General features: G+C 53.5%; 1 protein-coding gene across 2 annotated transcripts in view; it reads right to left on the bottom strand.

Moving 5' to 3' along the window:
- The window catches only part of NEURL1 (neuralized E3 ubiquitin protein ligase 1), a 78,135-nt gene that overhangs the window by 14,129 nt on the left and 47,632 nt on the right, over positions 1 to 16,374 (bottom strand). For both annotated transcript variants that reach the window (XM_049645684.1, XM_049645685.1), the window contains exons 2-3: positions 4,550 to 4,791; positions 3,826 to 4,147 (exon numbers count right to left, since the gene is read on the bottom strand). In XM_049645684.1, the coding sequence (XP_049501641.1) occupies positions 3,826 to 4,147; positions 4,550 to 4,791 (564 nt within the window). The remainder of the gene's footprint in view (positions 1 to 3,825; positions 4,148 to 4,549; positions 4,792 to 16,374) is intronic.

The raw sequence follows: 16,374 nt of genomic DNA, 5'->3' as shown, positions 1-16,374 counted from the left end.
GTCCCTGCAGATGAGACACTGGTCTGGGAGGCAACCACCTCGAGAAAGACAAGCCCGTCCTCAGAGCTACCAAGGCAGAGAGGGACTTCTTCAGGGGAAGGAGAAACTCAAAGCCAAGATGGCTTAGGAGGGAGAGCAGGGAAAGCCACAGGCAGTGAAGGGATCAGGGCGGGGGGGGGGGGGGGGTGGCGGGGGGGGGAAGAGGGGAGGAAAGGGAAGGAGGCTGACCCTGGGACTATATGAGGCAATGGGCGATCCCAGAGGGGACACCACAGAATGACGGTGTAGAGCAGTGTGCCTACCTCTGAAGACATCTTGGATGGATTTCTTTTGTTTTTACACAAAAAAGAAATCGCTTTAGGAAGAACAAAACAAAGAGATATTTTCATCTGCTAATTGAATTCAGGGGCTATAATCAGTGTTTGAAAACACCCAGGGATTATGGTGATTTATAGCTAGGACAGGAATCTGCTGGGCCCTCGGCCTTGTCCAATGTACAGAGAGGAGCCTGCTGGGAAATCCGGATGCAAGTGAAAATACTGCGGGAAAACCCATTTATGGTCCAAGAGGGGTAACAGGGCCAGGCCAGGTGAGGCCGTCTGGGCTGTGCCCGAGGGTGGGGCCTTCCCTAGGCCCCTGAGGTTTGGAAACCCCATCTCACCTCGCATGTCCCCGTCACCACCTCCTCCCCGGACCCTCCTAGAATTTGTAGGCCCAGCCTAAGCCCTCTTTTCCAAGAAATACTCCTGGACTCCATCCTCCCTCACTGACCTCAGCCTCCTCTCAATTTCCTGCCTCCCTCCATACTTAAACCTGCTGGAGGTTTATTGGGGAAGGTACTGCTTTAGGCATCAGAACACCCTGTTCAAATCCCAGCTCTGCCACAGCCCTACGCGGGCAAGCCAAGCCTTCTGTGGGTCTCAATTTTCTCCCTGACAAATGGGGATGAAAGAAAAACATTCTGTCCAAGGCCAGCTGCTGAGCGATTAAATGAGATAGCTGGATGGAAACCATCTCGGCAGATGGAAAGGATCCTCTGACTACAGCATTAAACAATTTACTGTCTTCTCTTGGGTTATGCCCTGATTGTGTCTGGAGGGTTTGCTTTGTCTAATTTCTCAGTGAGGCTGGCGCTGTCTATGAGAGCAAAGCTGGGTCTATCCTTCATCTAACAAGTTAACCTTCCCACCACTCTCCCTTCCCAACCCCCCAAATAATGCTTGGTGTCCTCCCCACGCCAGACACAAGATTCCACTCTGGAGAGAAATCCAGGGGGGGTAAGAACGGATTCACCCTCAAAGTCTTCCCTGTCTTGTGCAAGACATATGGATGGGCCAAGGCTCAGCCAATGCCTCAGGGCGGAGAGAAGCACAGACACCATGTGGTGGAACCCAAGAAACAGAGAAAAGAACTCAGCTCCAGAAGGCTTCACCTCCAGGAGGAGGTGGCTTGCGAGCTGGGCCTTAATACCAGAATGGGATTTCGGGGGGACTGCAGGAAAAGGCATTCGTTGCTAGGAGAGGGGAAAGCAAGAATGCTGCCCCCACTGCCTTTACCCAGCCCCCTCCCAATAAGACTATAACCTTTTTCAAGAGTGGAGACACTTCTGTCTCCCACCATTGGCCCAGCCCTGGGCCAAGCCATAGTAGTCCCACACTCTTTCAGACGAGAAGACTGAGGCCCAGACAGAAGTGTCCAGGCTGGAGTGCAACCTCAGGCTTTGGGACTTCAGGGCCTTGAAGTGTGAGGCCCTAAGGATATCAGAGCAGCAGGCAGGTATTCACTTGAACCTGGGGTTAAGCTTTACCCTCTCCAGGATGGGTGTGGATGACTGACAGTCATTAGTCACATAACTGCTTCACGTAACTCTGCTCTTTAAGCAGAGTTCTTCTAAAAGAACCCTGAGGGGGCGCCTGGGTGGCGCAGTCGGTTAAGCGTCCGACTTCAGCCAGGTCACGATCTCACAGTCCGTGAGTTCGAGCCCCGCGTCAGGCTCTGGGCTGATGGCTCAGAGCCTGGAGCCTGTTTCCGATTCTGTGTCTCCCTCTCTCTCTGTCCCTCCCCCGTTCATGCTCTGTCTCTCTCTGTCCCAAAAATAAATAAACGATGAAAAAATAAATAAATAAATAAATAAATAAATAAATAAAAGAACCCTGAGAACAGTTGTTTATTATTACCTACCCCTATTTTACAGATGAGGAAACTGAAGTCCCACAGCTAGTATAGGGTGAGGCCAGGAATCCCACCTGGGTCACTCTGACTCTGTAGCCCAGGGGCATAACCACTGCCCTTCCTTTGCTGGGAGGTCGAGGCCCTTCCCTGCAAGTGCACCCATTTCACAAAGGGAATTATCCTTGGACAGCCTCGGCTCCCTTCTCCACTATCGAAGACTTAGAAGAGCCTGCTTTCGGGCTCTTAACTTGTCCATGTGAATGTAGAAACACTTTACTGAGTTGAAAAAACAGAAAGTTCCCAAACTATTAATTAATAAAAACAGCCTCCTGATGTTTGGAACTCCACAGAAAGGCTTCTGACAATTACTCACTTGTTTTTACTTTCACTGTCTTTTTTACTGAAATAAAGGTGTTTTGAAAAGAGCTTCACTGTTTCTAGGCTCTGAAGCCAGAAAGGAAAAAAAGTGGAAAAAAAACAAAAAAAAAGGTTTCCAACCACCTCCATGGCATTTTTCTCTGCAGGGAGACAGGGGCAGGGACGGGAAATGGAAAGAGCAAGCACGGGCTGAGCACTGACTGGATACCCAGGACTGTGCTGGGCACTCTGCTCACAGCCTCTTTAACTTAACTTCCTCTTCCCAACAGCCCATTTTATAGATGGGAAAGCTGAGGCTAATGCAGGCTCTGCCTGGCAACACAGCCACTTTGCCCGTGAACTGATTTGTACCCAGAGTCTACGTACGCACATGCACGTGCACTTGCCAGCACGTGCACGAGTGAGCAAGGTGAGAGCCATCCTGGACTGGGAGTCAGGTGACCTGGATTCTAGTCCCAACTCAGCCACCAACTCAGGAAGCCTGAGACTCTCCAAGGCCCCTTCCAGCGCTGGCATTTGAGGATCCATGTGTGCCCTCCTGAGAAAGCCTGGCTCCTCCTTGCCTCCCACGGGATGTGTGCCCTCTCACCCCCCTGAAGCAGCCTCACTCACCCCGGGCACCCAGGGGCAGCCAGAAAAGTCTTAGCCACCCTAGTGCCTTCGGCCCTCCCCCCTTATCCCTTTCACCCACATCCCTGCAAGAAGCACTAGGGTGGGGTTGGACTTCCTGGGGGGCTGCAGAGCCCAGGGGCCAGGGGCTCACTTGGGACTTAGTGCTGGCTCCACGCCTCACCTGCCGCGTCTCCTGGGGCCAATGACTCAACCTCCCCTGAGCTTGAGTCTTGCCTCCAGGGGGCCCACTAACAGAATCTGCCTCCCAGGGATGCTGTGAGAACGGCAATAATGAAGTGCCCGGCTCAAGGTAAGTGCTCACTACACTATGGTTACGGAGGTTAATATTCATTACTTCCTGGGAGCGGGGGTCTTTGAGGCTGCCGTTTATGATGAAGGTTGTGTGCTGCTCAAAGGCACAACCTGAGGGGCCCTGGAGGGCAGAAATCCCACCCAGGCGCCCCTCACCCCAGCTGTGAGTCCAAAGGACGGGCGCACTCTGCAGGGCACACGAAGGCTCCCTGAGCTCTCCCGGTGCCCTCTAGGCCCCGGGGCCCTGCCAGCGGGAGAGAGGTCCCCGTGCCTGATGGGATGGAGCAGCGTCACACCTCGGCCCCCGGAGGCATGTCCCGCACCGAAGGGGCACGGGGAGCGGGCACTCACCCAGCAGCTGGACGCCCCGCGTGAGGCCGTAGACGTCCACCAGGGCCCAGAGCGGGTCGGCCGTGCGGACCCCGTTGAAGAAGAGCATGGCAGCTGAGTCGTTGATGCGGTAGAACACGCGGCCCTTCTTGTCCACCCAGAAAGCGATGATGTTGCCCTCGTTGGCAAACTCCTCGGGCAGCGCCTTGGCCCAGAAGCCGCTCTGGGACACCAGGTCGGGGCAGGCGTACTTGGGCAGCGAGTCAGGGTGGATGCGGGACGGGTCCTTGCTTGTGAAGCCCAGGCGCAGCGCCCCACTCCAGCAGCACTGCTTCTTGGTGATCTGGGCGGAGGAGATGGCCTCAGACAGCACCCCGGCCCGCCGGCCTCCCGGCCACTGCCAAGGGCCCCAGGGGAGGGAGTGTGCCCCTGTCGGCAGACCCCTACGGGGAGCCACACCGCCCAGCTGTCCTCCTTCCCCTCCTCTAGGAGCCTTCCCACTGTCCAGTGACAGCTTGTGGCCCCCATGGCCACTCCCGTCCCCGGGTCCTTCTTTGTCACACGGGGAAGGTTGAGAAAGGAGGAGGAAGAGGGAAGAGCATGAGGAGGGATGAGGAAGAGCAGAAGGGACGGCCCGGAGGCAAGAGAAGGGCAGGGTGTCGTCGTGGCCGGGACAGAAGACAGTGCTGAGAGGGAAGGGTCGAGGTCCAGGGAGGCACAGAGGGCAGGGAGTGGGAGGGCCCACCTTCAGTCTGACTTGCTCATAGATGAGGACCGGGCGGTTACTGAAGGTGATGGCATTGCAGAAACTGGCCTGCCTCTTGACGGCCTTGTGGCTGAGGTCCATGAGGATCTGGGAGCCCTTGGTGTGCGGGTGGAAGAGCAGTGGCGTGGCCGGGACCCCCCCGCCGGGCGGCACCGGAGGGCAGTGCTTCTGCTTGTGGTGGCATCGGTGAGACGGGACAGGGAAGGGGCCCCCGATGGAGTCTGCAAAGGAACAGGCCGCAACGTCAGAGCGGGTGGCAGAGGCCCCCGGAGGGGCGGAGGGCTGGGCACAGCAGGAGCTGCCCGCCGCCCAGGATGTCCACCGTCACTGCAACTCATCCGCTGCCACCTTGGGCCACCTGCTGCCATCTCTTGCTATGTCCCGCTTCGCCATCTACCACCATTGAGTATCTTTCACCACCTTCCCTGGTCCTTCACCCGTCACTTCCCACCCACCATCTCCTGGATTCTAGTCCATCTCCTGCTACTCACTAGTATTTACCACCATCTGTCTTCCACCATCCACCCTTGTGATCAATCAGCATTTACTACCAACACCCACCCCCGCACACTGCCACTCACTACCACCGTCACTTATTTTATTCAGCAAATATTCATTATCTACCGACTGAGTACCGAGCCCTGTCCCAGGCACTGGACATCCAGGCATGAAACAAACACGGATCCTGTTCTCGAGAAGACACCAGTCCAGGAGAGGAAATACGACACAGACAGGAATCACAATAAGAATGGCAGATAGTGATGAGTGATAAGGATTGGGGGGCAGGTCACTTCTCAGGAAGGCTTCCTGGAGGAGGGGAGGAGGAAGAGAGGGCATGGGGGCTGGGCTGACAAGGCTGAGCCGCAGTCAACACGTGACCGCGGAGCTGCCCTGGGAGACCAGCAAGGTGGGTGCAGCAGCCTCCGCAGCAGCAGCCCCAGGACCACGCCCGCCACTTCCCTCCTTCGGGGCCGCTTCCCTCCACCCTGGGCCGCCTTCCTGCTTTATACCACCCCCATGCCCACAACATCTTGCACACAGGTAGGCCTCTGCACACAGGCTTCCTAATGGAACCCGGATCTGCCTCAAGAGCCTCTGGCCAGGGAGGCACGCTGCTTTCTCCTACACACAGTTCTACCTCACCCCACAATGGGATAGAGTACAGGGCAGGGCTTGGTCCAGGAGAAGGCACGTTACAAGCACATAAGGGTGGTGTCCAGGAGACGGGGCAGAGAGAGGAAGCAACATGGACGAGGTATCGCGTGGCCTGGGTCTGTCACTGACTGGCTGTGTGACCTTAGGGAAGTCACTTCCCTGCTCCAGCATAGGCGGCCTCTACCCTGTGGCTCTAAGACGTGTGTCGGCAGCGCTGGGAGTGTTAATGCAGTCCTGGCAGTTGGGGGCAAGGAAGTGGGGGATGTTCATTTCTTCCCCAAGATCTGTGTCCCATCCATCAGGAAGGGCAGCCCCTGCCCATGCCATCAACTTGAGGAGAGAGACACAAGGAGGATGGGGAAGATGGGGTTGGGGAAGTAGGAAACCACAGAATGTGACAGAGGCCTTCTGGGATGTTTCAGAGTTGGGTTCCTCCATGGCAGTGATTTAATAATGCAGAAAGCTCAGTCCCCATCGGCCTGTCCCCGACGCCTTCTGCTCCCTAAAGGGGAGGAAGGGTTTCCAGGAAGGAGAGGAAGACTGGGAGGAAAGGGCGATGGAGAGAGGAATGTCCTGAGCTAGGAAGACGCAGCCTTCAGTCCCGGCCATGTTTGCATCACTTTGCATCACTTTGCATCTTTGCTTCCTTCTTCCCAGAGGGCCCAGACCCGAATGTCCACAGTCCATGGCTGGTCAGACATCCTGTGTGTGGGAGGTAGGGCTGGAACAAAGAGGAGTTCCCCTTGCTTTCACTAAGGAGAAAAGACTAGAATCACAGAACAGTGCTCAAGGCCTTTGAAGACCACTATGCAATAAACGCGAGAATTGCCCAGAGGAGACCCAGTCAGTCTGAGAAGGCTACCTGGAAGAGGCTGAGTGGGCCCTGGATAGCGCAGAGCAGGGGAGGTCATTCCAGGGAAGGAGACCCTTGGGGTGAAGGGCACAGCGTGGCTACAGGTGACCTACAGGTGCCCTGCCTGGGAGAGGTACACATTGGGATCAGGCCAGCTTCAGACACAGCTTGACTCTCGGTTTCAAAAACCATAGTAAATGGATTAGAGATTGTGGTAGGTCTATACAGTGGAATACTACTCAGTGGTAAGCAAGGAATGAACTACTGATACGAGCAGGAACATGAATTTCAAAATAATTATGCTGAGTGAAATAAGCCGGTTCTTAAAGATAAGCAAACACAATCCACGGAGTAACCACAGGGCCTCTGTTCCTTTCAGCCACTGCCCCCCGCCCTGCCCACACCCTGTCCCATTTGTCCTAATTGAAGAAATGCACACTAAGCTCTAGTGATAACAAGCAGATTGGAGGTTACCTGGGAAGGGTTGGGGGGAGGGGGAGAGATTACCAAGGGGCACAAGGGAGTGTTTGGGATGACGGATATGTTCACCATCTGGCTTACAGTGATGGTTTCGTGGGTGTATACGTATGTAAAAACCCACCCAATTATACACTCTAAACACATGTGGTTAAACATATGTCAATATAACTCAATAAAGCAGTTTTTTAAACATGCTGAGCCCAGCAGCTTGGAGCCTCTCCCATGGGACTCTTTCCCAGCCTCTGCTCAGAATCCAGGGACCAACTGCAGGACCTCAGCTTCCTTTAAAACACTTCCTCTCCTTCCCACCATCCTGGGTGGGGTCCTACCGTCCTGCATAAAGAGCTAGAAAATACTAGCTCTGGGCAAATATGGTGGAGACACCCAGGGACCAGAGACCTAGGCCCTGGGAGGACCATTCCCCGGGGCCTCCCTTCCACAGGCAGAGTTTTGGGTGGAGAAGGGTAGCACAGGCCCACCATCCTGGCTGACAGCAGAAAGATGGAGAAGTAAGGATAAGGAAACCCTGGAGCCCGGGGACACAATGTACACCCAGACATGTGGCCTCAGAAAGGCACATTCATGGGCACACACATACACCTGTGAGCACATGAAGGTAATCCAGACCCTACGAGACTTATCCCTTAGGCCAGGAATCCCACATTTACACATGTACCGTGCACACACACACATTCATGTACACAGAGATGTACAAAACAGTACACATAAATCATACACCCAGCGCCCATGGGCCATATACATCTAATAATAACAGCAGCCAAGTGCTGATAGGTGCCAGGCTCTGAACGGGGAGTTTTACCTACACTTACTGGTTTCATCCTCACAGCAAATTTAACAGGGATGGAGGGACATTACTAGCCCATGTTACTGATGAAGAATCTAAAGCCTCAGAGACATTGAGCAGCTTACCCAAGGTCACACAGCTGGCAGAAAGAGGCTCTAGCCGTCAAATGCGGGCAATGCACCAGCAAGGCCTGAGTCTTAGCCATGAAGCATTAAATCAGCCAAGAAAGCATGGGTTTGGTGTGCTGGACCCATTTTTTTTTTAATGCACATTAAAATATGCTCACAACTGGGGCACCTGGGTGGCTCAGTCAGTTAAGCATACGACTCTTGATTTCGGATGAGGTCTTGATCTTGGGTTCGTGAGTTTGAACCCTGTATTAAGCTCTGTGCTGACAGTGCGGAACCTGCTTGGGATTCTCTCTCCCTTTCTCCCTGCCCCTTCCTCCCTCCCTCCCTCCCTCCCTCCCACTCTCACTCTCTCTCTCTCTCTCTCTCTCTCAAAAAGAAACTTAAAAAATAAAATAAAATAAAAGCTCACAATCTGGTAAAATATGGAAAAAACTGTTCATCCATGTACCATGTAAAATCATTTCAAGTAGTACACTGAGGGGATACCTGGCATTCTATTACGTTGTCATGATACACATGTATATGCCACCAAAACATAAATGCAAACCGCGTTTCATACATTGCCCTCACACATGGCTGGATGTAAAATGTGGTGCAGGAACACAGCGAATCCCACTCTGCAAGAACAGTGAATGATAATGGTATGACAAAGAGGAGCCTCAAAACCGTGCTGAGAAAAGCCAGCCTCCAAGGCTGCACAGGTGCTCATTCCATTTGTAGAATGCTCTGGAACAGGCAAAACTATGGGGCTAGAGAGACCAGTGGGTACTGGAGTTTGGGCAAGAGGAAGACAGGGGCACAAAGGGAGAATGACTGCTATTGTCTATAAAGAATACCTCAAAAGCAACACTTACAACAACAACTAACAAATCAGGTCTTCACTGAGATGGAGGAAAGGGAGGCTGCAATCCTTGACCGCCACAGCCCCCATCACCCCACTGCAGGCAGTGCCTAGGATCGGGACCATGAAACCGGAAACCCGAAAGCCTGCTCAGGCCGGCCGCTCTCAGCCTTAAACCTCTCAAGTGGGTATGAGGGGAGCATTTTGGCAGCTGCAAAGCACCTTCACTGATTCCTGGACATGCAAAATCCTGTGCCTGCCTCCTCCTACCCACAGTGTAGCTTCCGGGGCTATCCTCTGCCCCTTCTCTCTGCACTCAGCTCTGAGTAATCAAAGCCACCGTGCCACCTCTGTGGAGATGATGTGAAAACCCTCTCTGGCCTGCTGGGTATCTCCAAGTGACCACGGTCACCTGCCACCTGGCAGACCCCAGCTGAACTCCTGACCCTAACCCACCAGCCCTCCATGCTCCCAGGCCCCAGTGGAGTCTTTGAGCATCGCACATCCGACCTGCTGATCCCACCTGAGAAAGAAGCATCCCTGGGCTCCGCCCACTCCTGTCCTCCCTGCCACCAGGGCCTTAGGGGGGCCTCATCACTCTCTTTGAACAAGGGCCAGGGCCTCCATATACAGCCACCAAGGTTCTGTCCTGCATGCCTCCAGGGGGTGCTGTTTGCACAGAAAATAAGACAAATTGTGCCCTCCAAGGTGTCCAACATGGTGGTCCAGACCAGGGTGTTCGCCGCCTCCCCAACCCCTGCTATCTCCCTCCTCCACCTCAGCTGGCATTATGGTCCAGTGAGGAGGAAGGAGAGAAAGCAGAATGAGAATTAACCCTGAGCACAGCTCTGATATTAAGGGCCAGAGGGGTGGCTGGGGCAAGGCTTCTTCCCTACACTATCCAAAAGGGCTCCCTCTCTGCACTTTGACAGACACTATGACCCTTAAGGTCTCCATTCTACAGATGAGTTATGATTCAGACTGGTTAATCAGCTTGCTCGAGCTCACACAGCAATTAAGAAACAGACCTGGGTCTTGAACCTTGGTCTTCCGGTGCTATTTAGGGGTCCTTTACCCTACTCAGCATCTAATACTGCAGCCCATTTTCCCCATGAATCCAAGATGGCAGGAGTAGTGGGGAAAGGCTGTGTGGAGAAGGCACTGGGCCAGTCCCAGCTGGGGGAGCAGCCACAACAAAAGGACCTCAAGATGCTGGGACACTACTCCCCCAGCAGCCAATGGTCCTGGTGGAGCCCCAGTCTCACCATCTGGCTCCCGACAGAGCTCTCAGGGAGGCCCCCTTTAGTGACAGGTTTACAAGCTTCCCAGGAGCCACAGTGGGAGCACTCTCCCCCCTCAGGCAAGGCTGCTGCTGACACAATGGAAACTACCCCCCCCCCAGGCCATTCCTCCTGGGCATTTATGAGGTGCCAGACACAAGCCTGGCCTGCCTTCCAGGTGACCCTCAGCTAGCTCTGGACCACATTCCTGCCTCTCGGTGGGGTCCCAGGGAGAGAGGTCTGGATACAATGCAGCCTCCAGAGTGACCTCCTCCCCACTGCCCCGGCCAAGCTCTGCTCCAGAGCTATCCTGGCAGAGCCCCAGAGGCCCAGGCCAGGCTGAGGTGGGCTGCCAAGGAGAGACAGGGAGAGAGCAATGCTAATGACAACAACCAACCTCTATGTGACCTAACAGGCAGGGTCTTCATTACGCCCCCAGTGCCACTATGACACAGGTCCTCAGAAGTGGAGTTACCCAGCCAGAGTAAAGAGCCCAGATCTGAACCCAGGTCTGCTGCCTCCAAACCCAGCAGCTCTGTCACTAACTGTAAGGCCTCTGGAGCCTCGCTTTTCTCATCTGTAAAATGGGGATCATGGCAGATCTTCTTCATGGGATCTTAAAACTAACCCAGGAAGTGGTTGCTAAAATAATATTAATTATCATGTATTATTATTTAGCAGCTATTAGTTGTATTGATAATGAAGAAAATTAATATTTATTATATAACAATAATGATTATTATTGCTACTGACATCAGTCTGTGCTCTCATACCTCCACACCTTTGCTCAAGCTATCCCCCCCCCCCACACACACATCTTCTTTCCCTCTCCCACCTTCACCTCTCTACTTCCCAACCATCTTTCAAGACAGAATCTCACCGTGTTCAGGATCGCCTTGTTCTGAACCCGTGGGCCTGAATACCAGGGCTGGCACACTTGTTTGCACCTCCTGTGAAGGGGGGCCGTCTCACTTCCTGGATAATAAGGGTCGGAGGACAAAGGACATGAACCCTAGAGTCAGGAGGCCCTGGGTTCAGATCCCTGGCCATGCCACAGACACGCTCTGTGACTTTGGGCAAGTCACTTCGCCTCTCTGGACCTTGATTTCTTTCTCTGTAAAACACAGGGTCATCATAGCTGCCCTGCCCATCTCTCCAAGTTGTTGTGAGGACCCAGTGAGTTCCTAGATGTGGAAAAATGTTGTGCGCTTGAACACCCGGTCCCAGCATAAGGTCTTATTTTTTTCCTATAAAAGCAGCAAACACCCCTGTAGGAAATGACCCGTTCTTTTCATCCCAGACACTCCTGTTTTCTCTCCTCCCAAATGCCCTAACCCTAGACTGCATGCACTGTATAGGACTCTCTCTGGGGTAAAGACTGTGGAAGCCAGTTTGAAGGGTGGAAGCCTGTTTGAAGGTAGAGAGGGAGCCTGGGTGGGAGAGATGATGGTAGAACGGGGCAAATGTGAACTTCTCTGGGGTCCTTAAAGGGGCCCACTTCCCTCACTTGCCTCTTGCTTCCAGGCTTGGTCCAACCCCATTTCTCTGCTGGGAACCTTTCCATCCTCCTTCCCACCCATGTACCTGCCTTTCTCTCACTCATTCTTTAGACATTGATATTTTTTTTCATTTATTTTTAAATATTTATTTTTGAGAGGAGAGAGAGAGAGAGAGAGAGAGAGAGAGAGAGAGAGAGAGAACACAAGTGGGGCAGGGGCAGAGAGAGAGAAAGACACAGAATCCGAAGCAGGCTCCAGGCTCTGGGCTGTCAGCACAGAGCCCAATGCAGGGCTCGAACAAATGAACTGCGAGATCATGACCTGAGCCAGACGCTTAACCGACTGAGCCACCAGGTGCCCCTTTAGACCTTGATTTTAGGGGCGCCTGGGTGGCTCAGTCGGTTAAGCGTCCGACTTCGGCTCAGGTCACGATCTCGTGGTCCGCGAGTTCGAGCCCCGCGTCGGGCTCTGGGCTGATGGCTCAGAGCCTGGAGCCTGTTTCAGATTCTGTGTTTCCCTCTCTCTCTGCCCCTCCCCCATTCATGCTGTGTCTCTCTCTGTCTCAAAAATAAATAAACATTAAAAAAAAATTAAAAAAACAAACAAACATCTTTAGACCTTGATTTTAAAGCCCACGTTCCCCTAGACTAGGCTGAGGGCCCTGCTATGGACCCCCAGGGACTCCACCCACAAACCCCTAACGGCATCCAGCACCCAAGTAGCCTCTTTCAATTCTGGCTCCTCCACAGAATTAACCGCAAATGCCCAGAGGCACCCACTGTAGGCAATGCACTGATCTGTCTTCTCCACATCCAGAATGGTTCTGGGTGCATGCCATCCTTGGGAGTTGAGAAGAGTCACTCAGATCATTTTCCGTGCTCTGCAGTGCAGCTTTCCGGCAAGAAAAGGCTGCAGGGTTTTTGTGTCTGTCTCCCTGATGGACTCTGAGCCTCCCGAGGGCAGAAACCGCTGTTTCCCCAGTGCCTAGCTCAGAGCACGGTGTGGGGGCTCAATGCAAATTGTTGAATGAACTGCCGCTGTTTGATTCTTCAATCCACTGACCAATTGGCAAGTGTCCAGGGAGTACCTACTCTGTGCCCTGCCCTTTCTGGTGTCCTGTGGAGAAATCAGAGGAAGGGGTGCTAAAAGGACAGCTTCCTTCACTGCCCAGCACCAAGATCCCACACTACGTGCCTAAGAACCTTCAACAGCTCCCCCACTTGCCTGCAGGAAAAAGAAGAAAGGGAAAGTCATGAAAGTTAGTTCTTTCTTTGGTTTCAGATGCCCTTCACATACAAGCTCACCTCACTGTCTCAGTTCCTGCAAGGCAGGTGTCTGGAAGAAGCAGCTTCTAAGGTGGCCCCTATGATCCACACATCTGCCTCCTGGAAGTCATCCCCTTTTGCAGTCCCTGCCCCTTGGGTGTAGAGTGGAATGGAATACTGCTCCTAATGAATGAAATACTGCTGAAGTAATAGGAGGTCATGCCCAAGACTGGGTATAAAAAGTCTTCAGCTTTCATCCTGGTTACTCTCTCTTGCCTCTCTTGGGTTTCTCCCTTGGGGGAAACCCAGATCCTATGTCTTGAGATAACCCTGTGCAGAAGCCTGTGTGGCAAGGGACCAAGAACTGCCCATCACCACGTAAGCGTGGATATGGATCCCCTCCAGGCAAGCCTTCAGATGAGACCACAGCCCCAGCCAATAACTTGACTGTAATCTCCCAAAATACATTAAGCTGGAGGTATCTAGCTAAACTGTGTCAAGATTCCTGACCCACAGAAACTGAGATAATGAAATGTTTGCTGTTTTAAACCACTAACTTTTGGGGTAATTTGCTATACAACAATAGGTGCGTTATGCAGCAATGCAGTGTCAATTAGTCCCACTTTATAGATAAGGAAACAGAGGCTCTGAGAGGTCATAACTGGCCTGAGATCACGTAGCTGGTAAGTGACAGAACTAAGTTCTGAATGCAGATAACACACTGCAAAGCCACCTTCGGCGAGCCCCAGCTAGCTGGCCAGCGTCCTCTCTCTACTACACGAACCCTCCAGTCCACTCTAGTTGGTTTCTCCATGACCTCTGCAGCCTCCAGGTACACACACCTTTGTGACTCAGGGTTAGGGGCCATGTAGGCCTACCATCTCCCCTAGAGCCCCGGTTAAGCCTACAGCAGGCCCTGCTTCTCCCTGGAAGTCTGAATGAATCCATGACGACAAGCTGGGTGAAGGAGGGTAGCGGGGAGTGGGCAAGATTGGCACCTTTGTCACCAAGTTAATCCCCACACTGAGCCTCCCGTTCTCACTCTTTCTGTGAGACATCCCAGTCTGACATTTTCCAGCAGCCAGATGTGCATACAGCTGTGCCTCCCCATATCCTCACTGCTGGGAGGGGACCAGCCCTCTTTTTCCCCCACCCCCATCCTACCCCAAGATTCCAGAAGGGGATTCCAGATGCTAACTATTCTGGGTTCAGCTCCGGGTCCTTATCTTCCCAGCATCTCCCCAAAGTCCCCAGGCCAAGCCTGAGAGAATGTGGGTTTCTGGGTGGAAGCATGGCTCAGTCACATAAATCCACACACTACCTAGACCATCACCCTCCCCTTACACAGATCCGTACTCACTCATGTGTGCATGCATGTACACACACAACCAGTGGGCATGCCTGATGGTGGACACAAGCATCTAGGAACATTCTGTCCCAGGGACTCATCAGGGCTGGAGGGCGCAGAGATATTCTTGGTCCTTAGAGGTACCAGGTACATGTGTGTGTATACGCTCACGAACATACAGAGGCCTGGAGGAGCCTCCACGGAAACCTTCATAGAGACACATCCATTTATAGGGTGCTTACTATGCACAGGGTATACTTAGTGCTCATTAGCTTACCTAATCTTTCCACCAACCTTCAGGGTAAACCTTAACATCCCCAATGTACAGAAGAGGACAATGAGACTCAGACTCAGATGAAGGGACTGACCCAAAGTCACATGGCCAGTGGACTGGGATTCAAACTCTCACCAAGAACACCTGCCCCACCGTCCTCTTCCTGTCTAGCCTTGCCTGGCCTCACTGCCCAGCTCAGGACTCACATCCCTGAAGCTGTCCCTGACAGCTCCATCCCACCTGCCTCCCAGCCACCCGCAGCTCCAACTGCCATATGGTCCAGCCACCCAGGGCCTGTACCCCTCACTCTTCCCTCTTACTCAATGACCAAGGATCTGCTTGGTGCTCACTGGGTGCCAGACACAGAGGAGCTGGATTAAGAGAATAAGTCATATCAAGCTGAGCCACCACACCTGTGAGCTCACCTTGGCCTAAGCCTCCAGAGCCCCTTCCAGGAGTCAGGCAACTCCCTCTGTGCTAATCCCAGGGTCTTATAAGGCCAGAGGATGCCCTTTCCCCTGCTGCCCATTTGAGAACTAAGGAACCCAAAGAGGACAAGTGGGAAGCCAACTGAGAAGGGACAAGGCCTGGCTTCCCCTGATGCCACCAGCTCCATGACCTCAGCCAACCATTTTCCCCTTCTGGGCACAGCATCCCCCTCTGTGAAAGGACAGAGTGGGAACCATCTCTCAAGTCCCTGCACCCCAGCATCTAGGGCTTGTTGGTCCAGAGATCAACGTGGGGGTGACACATACATCTGGGTGAATATGTGTGTGTCATCCATCCATCAGCCCCTCAGCACTGGGCCTATCCTTGCTGGTGGGGGAGCACTGAAGGAGGTGAAGGAGGAAGGCAAAGAAAGAAGAAGGAAGGGCAGGGGAGGGAGGGAGGGGAGGAGAGGCCTCTCAGTATCACTGCTGCCTCCCTCGGTGCTCGCCCGCCCCCGGTTCCTGCCCTCAAGACTAGGAGCCGCTCTGGAAATCTGCCTGATGAAAGACATCAAGCATGTAACTGCCGAAACCATTTTCCAAATGGGAATTAATTTTTCCCATGGGTCTCCTGCCAGGCCGGTCCCAGAGGAACCCAACTCCTCACCACCAGCCCGCGCGCGAGTGCGCACACACACACACACACATGCACACACCTTGTGCAGAAACCTGGACATCTATCTACAGAATAACAAGGACACGTCCCAGGCACAGGGCAACATAAATGTGGCTGCTCACATGTGGAAGCGAAGGCAAAGCATGAAATCCCTTAAATATTAGACAGATATGTACACATCACTCAGTACACACACAGAGGCCCAAAACACACATACACGATCTGCAGACACCAGAAACACAGACAGCCAAACACGTCCACAAACATACCACTGTCACAGCCCCCTCACCTCTATCACCCAGCGATCCAAAACCTGGGTTCACACCACACCCAAATCCCAAGGCCCATGGTGAAAATACAACCGAGAAGTACGTAACTATTCTTAGGGAATCGGGTGTGGGCTGAGGGCGCCCCGAGCAAGGAGCGATACCCCTGAATCTCCCACTTCCCCCAACACGCCTCCCGGGAAGAGTTTTAAAGCCACAGTGGCCGGGACAGCCAGTGCATAGGTGTGGGCCTGAGCAGCTGTGGATGCGGGCGAGGACATGTGAGGACGTGCAAGCAGAGGTTCCGGCTAAGGGACAATGGGACACAGGCAAAGATGCCCTCTCCACAACCCCCAACTCCCCTCTCCTACTCGTGTTGATGGTCAGTTGAGGCAAAGGTCTGGGCCGGCTTGGTGGGAGGCCCATCCTAAGGGGGGTGGTATTGGCTGAGGGTGGGGGAGGGAAGGAGGGTAAAGCAGATGAGACACTTGATTAGCACTCGC

Source organism: Panthera uncia, chromosome D2 (assembly GCF_023721935.1).
Source record: "Panthera uncia isolate 11264 chromosome D2, Puncia_PCG_1.0, whole genome shotgun sequence".
Taxonomy (NCBI): Eukaryota; Metazoa; Chordata; class Mammalia; order Carnivora; family Felidae; genus Panthera; species Panthera uncia.
This window is presented reverse-complemented; position numbering and strand designations above follow the sequence as displayed.